Below are 12030 nucleotides of genomic sequence, written 5' to 3' on the forward strand. Positions count from 1 at the left end.
GTCAGAGCAGGAGGGAGAAGCCAAGGTGACATACATGCTTCAATGCCCACAAGATCTGATGGCCAATAAGCTTTTTAACTTAGTGTCTTGGTTGGCTAACTTTTGTTTAGGCAGTTGCGGGAGGGGAAGAGGCTGAGGCCCTGGGTTAGTGGAACAATTATATTCACGCTTTAAATCCCTTAAGCACATACTTAATGGCCATTGATTTCAATGCTCTCAACAGCTTTGCTGAGTCAAGGCCTGACTGAGGGCCTTGACTGGTGATGCAGTTTATGGATCATCTGCGTGCCTATAGACTCCCAGCTAGAGCACCGAAGAGAAGGGAACCTCAAAGGCCAAGCAGGCTCTTCCAGTGCCAGCATGGCAAGCTGGCAAAAGGCAAAGGATAACGTGAACATATGTGGTGCGGAGGGGAAAAATGCTCAACAACCAAAGGTGTTTCATCTGATACTCTGCTGGTCATGTTATTTCTGAGAGTGGCCACTGCTGCAGGCTCTCCTCATCCTCAGAAGAGCATTTCCCTTGTTTTTTCCATGAGAAAAACTTGTTTAAATGTGTCAGCTGCATAATATAGCCCTAATTCTGCAGCTGAAGCCAGAAGAGGCTGCAGTCCGTATAAGTTGTTTTTGTGTGTTGTTTTTTTGTGTGTGCAGGTGCTCCCTGATGGGCTTTGATTTAAATCGGCACTGGGCAAATCCGTCTCCCTGGGCTCATCCCACACTGCACGGAGTGAAACAGCTTATCATTGAGATGTACAACAATCCGGTAAGTGAGGAAAGGTGATGCCAGAACAGCCACTTGCTGAGGTACCGACTCTCTCCCTCCGTGGGGTTGCGCAAGATGCCAGTAACTGCTGTGGCTTAGTCCAGTGGCAAACCAAAATAAGAGACAAGTAAGCGAACACCACCCCCGGTGCATGAGATCAGAGACACTTGTGGGTTTTGTCACGGGAAGTATCAGAGTGGAGAGAGCAAGTGAAATGAAGTTCAACTCAGATTAAATATGGAATAATTCTGAAAGCAGGGCCTAAATTCAATCGAGCTGCTCTCGTGATGTCCTGAGCTGGATTCAAAGCAGCAGGCCCCCCAAACTGAATTACTGAATGGCATTGATGTTTAATCCAGAGCTCCGGCAGGGGCTGCTATGTAGCGTGCAGAGCAGGAGGGGGATAATATTTGCAAATATTATATAAACACACACGCACACACTCATGCTCACTCAGAGAAGCAGAGGTGTTCTTGAAGGTGAAATCTTAGCTAATCAGAGGAGATGGATTGCAGAGAATATGGAGAAGAGGAGTGGGAGGGAGGCAGACAGCTATTGAATGTTTGACATCAAAGCGCAGAAGGATTATTGAATGTGGCACCTAAGAAAAACTGCTGAACAAAGATGAAGATGGGTAGGAAAAAATCACTGCCAAAAAAATGAGAGGAGATTTTCTAGATTATTATTTTTTCTGTATGGAATTCCGGGTATCTGTCCAGGTTTTTTTGCTTCCTGTTACAGAGATGGCATTTGGATCTTTATTTCCCTGAAGTTTTGCTAATTGGTTGGGTTTTTTTTCATTTGGTTAGTGTAAAAAAGGACCCGGTTTGCCTTGCTAATAAAGAAAGAGGATTCTTACACCTAGCTACATCACGTATAGGATAAGAGCTCCTTTAATTTAACTCCTGGTTCTCCCAACACAACTGGAATTTTAATCTTCCAGATAGTAATAATACCTGTATAGAAGGGGTTTTAGGTACAAGGAAGATAGAAGGCCCTTGCAATTGGATTCCACTCCATATGTAAGGAAAATATTTTCTCAGACTGCTAATTGGTTGGTACAGAATTTCTGTTTGTGCAGCACCTAGCATTGTGCCTGTGACCAAGGCTCCTAAGCTCTGCAGTATTAGAGTGGTGGTGATGGAAAGTACAGAAAGGAGCATTACAGCCAGCCTGGTCTTTCCTCTGTTTCCTACCCCACATAACAAGACAGTTTTCATTCTAGATGATGGAGGCTGCTTTGTCTGAGAAGGATTTTTTTTTTTTTTCCAAGAATAAAGAGGTCCTTAAACATTACAAGAAAGTTGGGTGTAGGGAAATGCTTCTAGCTAATAAAGCAACAAAGGCGCTATCAAAAGTCCCTGTCAGTAAAATTAAATCTGTTCTTGGGGGAAAAATAATTCTTTTCAGCTTTGTCCCATTCCTGAGAAGCTTTGAAAACTCTGGTAGTTTCCAGCTGCCCTATGTGTGAAGAATGAATTTATTTGCTGTGGTGGCTAAAATGAAAAATCAAAAGAAATATTTGGTCAGAGTTGGTCTGAAATGGAAATCTTTTTTTTCCTCCATCTCTCTGTCTCCTACCCTTCCCCAGTGATCAACCTGAGATGAACCAGTTCCAGTTCATTTCCTTCTGAGGGAAAGAAAAAGGAGCCTTTCAAACACAAGTGCAACATTTCATTTTCAGGGTTATTTAATATTTTTTTAAAATACTATTTAGGAATCTCTTTTTGGATTAAACTACAAGCAAAGTTCAGGTGGCTTTTCAGAGTTTCATTTCTCAGTGAATTAGCTACTCACCAAAAACCCTCTTGTCTGGTTTTATCATCCCCTAGTCAATACCAGCCTTTCTGAAAGTTTTAGAGATGCTCAGCAATACAATGTAGTATATAGGATTATGGTTTTTTTTCAGGCAATACCAGCTTCTTAGTCCCTCTGATACCAGTAATATTTGTATGAACAGACCATTTCCAAAGTGATGGGACAAAAGGTGAAAACATGCCAGCTGCCTCAGAGAGAGGGCATGGGACTGTATGTGGGCCATCCTGCTTCAGCAGGGACTGTTTTTATTAAGTACTTGAACTAAAAAAAAAAAAAAAAAAAAAAACAGAGTGCCAGAATAAAAACCTCTCTTCAGGCTGCTAAAGATTTTAACTACTCTCCAGGTGTAGAGTGTAACTTTTAGATGAGTAACACATGATAGATGGTTGGCTGCATGCATAGGTGAACCAGTTGCAGGGGGGCTGCTGTCAAACTGCGACAGATCAGGGATTACGCATTTGAACACGTCTGTTCTTCCACCCTCTTCTCACCTGAAGTCTCCCCACGCTGGGGAATATGAAATGAAATAAAATGCAGAGTAAAGTTCCCTGCAAAATAATGTAAATAACCTTCATCTCTCCCATTCCAGACAAGATCTGCTGTGAGGAGCTGTCCACAAGAGATTGGATTGTTTAAAGCAGAGGAAGTTCAGCTTCATGTTGCCATTGCAGAATGGCTCAGTGCAGGCCTTTTAGATGTATTCATTCCCTTAAATCATTTAAGGAAAATTAGCTGCCATAAGAGCATAAAAACACATTTTAAATATTGCTGTGTAGGATGATTTTTCTTCTGCTGCTGCAGCATGGAAGATAAGCTGTTTCCTTTGAAAAAAGTTCATTCTGGAGGGGGGAGGATGACTGACACAAAAATAAGTGCAATGGGTACAAGGTGCACATACAGTGCCATAGCTAGAGCGATTCCACACTGAATGGTCCAAGTCTAAGAGTCCACCGTCATTACTGTATCAAAATAAACTAAAGCACCTGTGGTTCTCTTCTTCTGGGTTTTACAAAAGGTGCTTGTTTTATTTTTAAAGCGTTTCAAATTCCATGATGACCATATCCTCTTTAGGAGGGAGTGAATGGGTCAAGAAATCAGAGAACAGTAAGAAGCTTTTGATCTCCATGTCACTGATTTTGAAACAATCATTCCTGATGGTAAGTCACTGCCATTGTGTTGGCCTAAGTGAAGAGAGGGGATATTCTCAGCTGTTTCTAGCCGTGTCAGTCTTATAGATGAGACTGAAGTGACAGACTTGCTCTCCTACATCATGTGCTGTTGGCTGAAGATATTTCTGTTCTTAAGTACCCTTCCTTGCCCATATGCCAGACATCACTGCCTTCCCACCTCTCCACCAGACGATAGGTGTAGATGATTCCCCTGTCTGTACTGGAGCAGGTTAGTGAAATAAGCTCAGAACGTGAAAGTTTTGTTTAAGCCAACTCAGCTGACTTTTGTCTGAAGTATGTCAAAGGATGTTCGTATGGGCTGTTCCAGCAGCTCAACTGTGGGGCCGGGAAGTTCTGCTTGGGCATCACATAGAGAGCTGTTTGGAGAATGAATGTCTATTAGCCTAGCTAAGGAATCTAATAAAGCATATATGCACAGCTGGATTTAAACACATGCACAGTCTGATTGAATCCGGCAGTGTTGCTTGCGTGCTTATGGTTAAGCAAGTGCTTAAATGTTTTAGACTGGGGATTAAGTACTCGGCACTGGCAAGATCAGGATATGGATGGTCTATGGAAATCAAACAGTCCTTGTATCTGGCTTAACGTGAAGCCTCGGAGACAGAGAGCGCAGCATAACTGCTTGATTATTGGACAGGTTTCGTGTGGCCATCCAGCACTTTTCCCAACAAGCAAAAGCGCTCTTTAAATCAGATTTAATGAGTGAACTTAGGTAGCGTGTTCAGTGTCAGCTCAGTCCCCTTGAGTATGTGCATTGTGATATGGTCTTTAATCATAGGGGCTCGTGTTATTCTCTCAGCTAGACCCCTGCCTCACTGAGTTCTCCAAATGGAAAACTTTCACATAATAAGCAGCTATTCAGTGTTTTGTTTTACCTTCAGTGTTCATTGTGTAGCCCTGTCCTGTATTTACTGTGCGCTATTCAGATCCTCTGAGGATAGAATTGTTAATCTCCTCGTGGGCTTTTTTGTTTTGCTCGCTGCTATACCCTGGGAGCATTTCAGAAGTGTTAATTAATTCATTTTTGGGGACCCTTGTGAGAGACAAATACATTATTCTTGTATGGATAGGAAACAGAGGCAGAGACAGTTATGATGAGAAGTACCTACTCAAGTGAGATAGATGATTTAAGATGCCTGGGATCAGATTTGTTTCATGCCATTCACCAAGGCTTGATATGTTCACTGTCTCATTTCTACCCCTTCATTCTTCAAGGAAGATTAAGATAGACTATTTTTGTCATTTGGAGTTCTTAGGGCCTAGAAGACAAGGAATAGGGCAGTGACTGAGTGCTTGGGAAGAATCTGTTTCAATTGATTTGCCCCCCTCAAATGAAAATGCAGAGGTGGAATGCAGTGCTCCCAGGCACCCTCAGTGCAACACTGTACTTGGACTTTTTGCATCCATCTTTCTTCTATTCTGCCTGTTTTCCATCTCCTGTTGTCATTGAAGCTGGAGTCCAGCATGCAAATGATGCCTGTGTTAGCCACTGTTCACCTTGTGCCGTGAGTGAGCTGGAGACCAGACCGAAAAGAAAAACCCATTCACCTGGGGTGTGCTCATTAATTAGCATCTCCTTTGTCATGCACACATATGCCAAAGTCTTAAATTATTTCTGCATAGGCAACCTTTCTGTTTCCATTCCTGAATTTGAAGTGCTTGATGTTGCAGCCTTTGCATACTTTTAATACTATACTGGGTGGAAGTTTTCATTGATTCAAAGCAAGGCATACAGCTGAAATGAAGCCCCAGCATGCTGAAATCTGAGTCATCTGCTGGGCTGGAACCTTTAGATCCACCACACAGACATCTGCCACAAGAGCTGATAAATTAACTGATAGTGGATGGCAATCTGCTATTGCTGTGGACTGGCATGAGGAAGGGAAAGAGACATTGCCCGTGGGCTTTGTGGATATCTGCTGACAATAGAATTAATAATAAGAAAGGATGAGTAAACATAAGACTGCAGACATGGGGGAGGGATATTTAAGGCTGAATGATACCTTTTATGTTTTTGAGAAGGTTTTTCAAGATCCCATGTGCAGGCTTAGACTTGAACAAAACCATATGTTTCCAATCTTCCTGTCTCAGAGAAGGCCTTGTTTTAGATCCAGGTAGGCTTGGGTGTGCAGGCAGTAAGACTACAGGTGAATTAACATTTGTCTGATAAATGTAACCCTGGTTCTTTGGCAGATGACTACATTCCTCTCCATAAGGAGAGTAGATCTACTTTCTTCCAAACATACTGAACACACACTTTTCTGATTCTGTGTTATCATCTATCTCTAAAGCCTTCTTTAGAGGCAGATGGATATCCTTCACCGGGGTTGGCTCCCCTCAGTACATCATGCACCATCACTGCTTCAGGAAGATAGTAGTGATAGTTTGGCCTGGGGAAAAGGCCTGAGTTGGTCTCCAAGTTCCAGCTTGTTGGGCTCTCTGCTGATAAACCCAGATAGTACAAAGCAGGTGAGGTTGAATGTCAAGGGGTGTGTGAAGCAGGTTAGCATAGCCAGTTGAAAGGAAACACATTCTCTTCCTGACGCTGTTACTCATTAGAGTTGAGTATATTACTCAGTTAAGTGGTTTCTGTAGGTTTTCCCTCGCCATTGCCAAAGCGTACAGGCTCAGCCCTCCTGGTGCTCACAGACTTTCTTTTCACCTTCTGTTTCTCCCATTCTGGTACTGAGCTCTGTTCATCCCTGTCAGGAGACTACCCATGTTGTTACCACTCCAGACGACTATCCAGTCTCTTTCAAAGATGCAATTCAGGTGTTAACACTTGACATAGGTCCTTGGTTTCTACCCTTCTGCGTGCTGCTCCGACTGACCGGTGTTGTCTTCAGACTCTCTTAGACTGCCCCCTGTCAGTGCCGTTGTTCAGCCTACTTCTTTTCTAGGCCTTCAGTAGCAGCATCTAGCGTGTACTACCAAGGACAGTAGTTTTGACTGTGCAGGAGCCACGTTCAAAGTGTGCCCTTGTGGGAGTGCTCCATGTGCTGCATATCCAACCCTCAGCTTTCTTCGTTAACCTGAACTATTGTAGTGATGGAAATCAGGATCTTTGTTTTTCTAGTGTCCCTGGTTATAAAAGCAGTGCCATATTTTGAGGGAAGCATTCCGGTTCCATGGAAAACTAGGTCACAGACTGAAGACTTAGAAATCTGTAACTGATATTTTACAGCTTGCAACTCTCCCTAATGGCAGCATTGCCTTAGTGACCTGCCATCTTCTCTGCCTTTGGCAGTGCTACATTCTTCACCAGACAACTCCACATTACGAAAAATGCAGCTGGTCTCCAACATGCATGTACTTTGCTGGAACGTGACATAAATTTTACTTTTGTCAGTCCTGCAAATTGTGTCAGTCTTAGAGGCTTTACTTCCACTCATCTTGTGAAATGATGTTATTAGTATTATCATCAATGTGATACTGGGTAGTTGACAAATAATGTATAATAACAGATTTTGCAAGGGTTTCACATCAAAATTGTACACTTAGGCTTCTTATAGTATAAGCCCACAAGCAGTATTATCTAATATTTGATTGACTGGAAGCAATTGTTTTCTGTTCAAAAATTATTCTTTTCCCTCATCATCTCTCCTGCTCCTGTTATAAATTGGAGCAGCAAAGTGAAATGTATTTCACTGGAAAAATTCTAAGCTGAATCTCATTCCAGCTGAAGCCAGTTTGGATGTTAATAAATGTTTGGAAAGGCTGTGGGTTGGGGTTTGGTATTGCTCAGAAGTCACTCAGAGCCAAACAAATCAGCTGAGGTCTGCATCATCTGGTATATGGAGTCATAACAGATTAACATAGGGTAATGAGATCTGTAGCATAACACACTACCTGGCTCCATTCTGCTGTTAGCAGAGCTCTTAGACTTCCTTCCCCAGCTAAACACCACAATAGTAATGAATAATCTTTGTTAACACAATATTGAATTTTAACAACCTACTAGGAAGTGATGTTCAGATAGTCCCTCAGCAGAGATCCTGGGCTGTCATTTGTACCTGATGGCTTTCACTCAGACATCAAAACAGCTATCATCAGGCATCATTTTTTGCCAATAATTCTCAACCTAATATAGTGCATGTTATTCTGAATTCTTCTCTGGAAAAACGGCCAACATGCTGCCTCTTATTTCTCTCCTCCTGAAATTAGAGGAGATACTACTTCTCGTGCAGTATGTGTTCAACTGTGATAACCCTGTGGCTGCATTCTGTGGTAATGTTTGTGTTTGTACCAGTTTGTTGACATTGTAAAAATGCCCCGTACCATTTCTATCTTGCAAGTCCCTGTTGACTGAAGTGCAACTTTTTAGTATTGCAAATATAATTCTTATTTCAGTTCTCTGTTGAACAAAACAATAGTAAGGGAAACCTTTCTGTCACTGGTGCTAGGGTGTAATTTAACCATGAGATGTACTGATCAGTCTCTGATTCTATAGCTTTTGCTTAGTAGGTGCTTAGGATTTTGACTCTCCCACTTTACTGTTGGACTAGCAGAGTAAGTTACTAATGGTCTAGCTAACGTTATACTTCATATAGGCTGTTTAAAAGTATTCCCACTAAACTCTTGCCATTGTTAAATATGAATACATTGGGTATCTGCTGACAGAAATAAATGTGGTGTGCATGATCATTTTGTTCGCTGTGGTATTTTCTGATAAGCGATCTCATGAAAGTGGAAGTAACAGTTTAGAAGAATTCCTCAGTTTGCTTCACTTAGTTTTAGCAAATCTACTTTCAGTTTGTCCTGGAGTAAACATTTTTTTATCTACTAATATGTTCTATATTTCTACTAGGTAAAGCAGATTCCTTCCCACTGTCATGGATGGAGTGATGAACTTCATTTGTAAGAGAGAAGTAGTAATATGTTTATTGATGTAAAACAGTGATTTAACATGGTTTAACAAGATTCGATGACAAGGTTCATTTCATATTTACTGCATAGAGGACAGTCAGATAAAACTGTCAAGGAGACCCTCCCGTTGAGTTACAAGGTTCAGAATGGACTCCCTTGCTTTCTAATCTCCTTTTCAGAGGAGTCTAGGTGTGGCTGGATCCGCTCCTAGTCCCAGACTCCGTCAACAATTTATGTCTAAAGGATTATATTTGCACAGAACCAACCCTTTATATCACTCAGTTAGGATTTCAACGTTTAACAAGCTTATTAACCACTTACCCAGAATCTGTTGCAGCAAGGAGTCTCTCAGTCTTGAGGGATAACCATGAGAAGTGTCCCTACTCAAGGGGAGATCCTAGCGAGCAGCCTGCTGCCATGCAGCAGAGCTCAATGGGCACTGGGATGTTCCCTATGTATGCAGTAAGATAATTGACTTATTTACATACCACTACAGAAGTAATTTTCTTCCAAATTTTTTTGAGTTGGACATTGACCAGCACCATAGTTATGTGGGCACATCGTTCCGATTAGCCTTTGGCTATTGTGTTGTTATTTGTGTTCCCAGGATCCACACAACCAGAAGCACCCTTTACAATCCTACTGGTGGTTATCACTTGAATAGAGTTACTGAAAATACAGGTCTGGTTGGGGGGGCGGGGGGGCAGAGGGAACACACCTCCACCCCCACAGTCCTTTAAACACAGACAATATTATGAGAAACTTGCTAGCAGCAGAGCTAGTTTGACACTAGAATAGATTATTTGCAGAAAATGTTGAATCTTTTCCACTGGAGGGTTTTATGACAGGTATTTATTGGGAAAGGTCTAGATAGAGTTAATTCCTTTTTGAGGTAGTCAAATACACTCAATAACTTCCACAGATTTCCTTCTCATCTCCAATTAATCTATGATCTTTGTTCCATCTTTTTGATTTTTTTTTTTCAACACGTAAACTGTCTACATGTATATCTTCATATGTATAAATGTATATATAAAAGTGAGTACATAATTTCTCTAATAACATCTTAGGAAACATTGACACTTAAGTCCCACCTGGAACTGTGAACTCCTTAAAGTGATAGTCATGGAAGGGGTGTGCTGTTCAGCATGCCCCCTGCTAATAGCCTTATTTTTTGAAAAGGCAAATTTATAATTTTGGATTTATAAGGCACATTTCATCTAAACTAGGCAGGCATTTTTGGGTTGGTTTGGTTGGTTGTTTTTTATGGGGTTTTTTGTTTTGTTTTGATCACACTGACACGTTCATAATCTAGTTCTAGATGATGCTCCACTGTTATCAAATACTCTAGACTCTCCAGAGAATGTGTCTACAGCTACCAAATTTATCTCTGTACTCAAAGTGCTTACCATATCACCGTAGTGGTGTGGTAACCTCTGGTATAGGTTGTGGTTTTGTTTGCTGGTTGGCTGGGGTTTTTTGCTATCCCCATTTGGTAAGGTTTGTATCTAGAATAGGGGGAGTTTCAGCTACAATTATTTTCCCAAAGAAGAATGAAACTTTTTAATCTCAGAGACTAAAGCCAAAATTTTTGTTTCAACACAATGTTGGTCAGTTTTTGTTTGTACCTGACACCTGTAAGCTGTTCTCAGACACCTGTTTGAAACACTGCAGACAGATTAGTGTGTGGTTCACTATCATATCTCTAGATAACTACCCCTTTAGTTAACTGTTTTACTCAAATGTTGTATTAATATTTGCACCCTGTCACTTGGGCTATCTGTGCAGTATCATTTGCAGGTTGCTCCTCTAAACTATATCATGTACATGTTTGGTTGTTTTTTTCCTGTAGTTTGCCATTCTGAAAAATCTTTGTACTGCTGTTTTTCGTTTGGGGCAGACATGTTAGTTATGACCTCCACTTTGCAGTGATCTACTGTACACCTTAGCTTTTCTTCCAGGGGTTTTATTGCTATTACATGGAGCTTGTGTTGTTGCTTTCTTAGTTTTAGCTCAGGAACTCTGCCTCTTTCCACAGGTCTTTAGGGCCTTTAGTCAAACTCCTCTCTTTTACCTTGGATCAAAATATTATCCATCAAAGCTTTAGCATCCTCTCTACCATCAAAACATGGTTGTATTTTCCTGGGACATGCCTAGGGGGCTGAACACAACTCAAATATCCCTCTGAGGAAATAATGTCTCCTAAAATAGTTTTTTGAAGATGTACAGCCATGTTCTCTACTTTTCTAGGGGCATCTGCCAGCACCCTGCTGATGAATCAGAGCCATCTCTTCAAAGAATTTGCCCCTTGTCAATGCAGGAAAATATTCCCTTTATATAATACACACATCTTTTTCTTGGTCTGAGTGTACATGAGAGGTTCAGTATGGATTCTTTTCTCACTCTCCTGCATCTTCTTTCTGCTTCTACTTTCTGTGATTCTTACAGCTATGATGTTATCAAAAATTCCTCTTTTAATATCTGCACTGGGGGGAGAGAGGCGCTTTTTTTTTTTAATATTTTTAAGTAACATTAATCAGGGAGTGGCTGACAGGTTCGGTGCTTCGTTGAGAGTTTCCCTGAATCTGGGAGACATGTTTAAGCTCCTCCTCGGTAATTCTGGTTTCATGCTTCTCCTCCCCTTCTCTGCTTTTCAGTGAGAGACAGGGTTTGAGATCTTTTTTACCCACTTATGAAAAATTTCCCCTTTGCTTCTGCTCCTCCCCCAAGTGCTTCTATAAACTGGGTCAGAGACAAGGTCACTGACAAGTCTGCTTCAGTCAATGGATGCATTTGAACTGATGAGCACTGAGGAGAATGAGCTCCTGCGCTATACAGCAGTCAATTCCAGCTGGCTCTTGCCAGAGCTTCTTAGAGATGCGGCTTCTCACAGGATGCAAGTGGAAATGCCTGGAATGAGCTGATCCATTTTATTTTTCTTACTTCAGACAGCATTGGGAACATGCCCTTTGTTCATGTAGCTCAATTTTCTGCCTGGGATTGCATTTGCCTTTTAAGACGCAGGGGCAAAGTCACTGCCAGAGCTTTTTTATTTAATACAAAAGAGCTCTTAGTATTCAAAAATGATTTACAGACAGCTGGCCAAGTGTTTGACCTAACTATGTCTATTTGTGCTATTCTACTGGTGCAAGATAGCTGTAATAGAAGCTTACCCAGCCAGTGGACAATTAGCCCAATGTATGCGAGGAAGATGGGTAAAGTGAAATGCTGATTTTAAATGAGGATATTGACATAATAGCATCTCAATCAGTGAGCACTGGAATAGCAGTGTAAAATTACTCACGAATAGCAGAGGAAACCAAGCCAGTGGAGGAGTGACATTATAGTTAAAAGAAAGCTCAGAAGCAAAAAAAGAAAAAAAAAAAAAAAA

At 41.3% G+C, this 12030-nt stretch overlaps 1 protein-coding gene across 3 annotated transcripts in view; it reads left to right on the forward strand.

Moving 5' to 3' along the window:
* Positions 1-12030, forward strand: part of LOC113482589 (cytosolic carboxypeptidase 6-like) — a 969074-nt gene that overhangs the window by 804139 nt on the left and 152905 nt on the right. For all 3 annotated transcript variants that reach the window (XM_026853353.1, XM_026853354.1, XM_026853355.1), the window contains exon 9: positions 654-765. In XM_026853353.1, coding sequence (XP_026709154.1) covers positions 654-765 — 112 coding nt within the window. The remainder of the gene's footprint in view (positions 1-653; positions 766-12030) is intronic.

The sequence above is a fragment of the Athene cunicularia genome (assembly GCF_003259725.1).
Source record: "Athene cunicularia isolate RWA chromosome 8 unlocalized genomic scaffold, athCun1 chr8_part1, whole genome shotgun sequence".
Taxonomy (NCBI): Eukaryota; Metazoa; Chordata; class Aves; order Strigiformes; family Strigidae; genus Athene; species Athene cunicularia.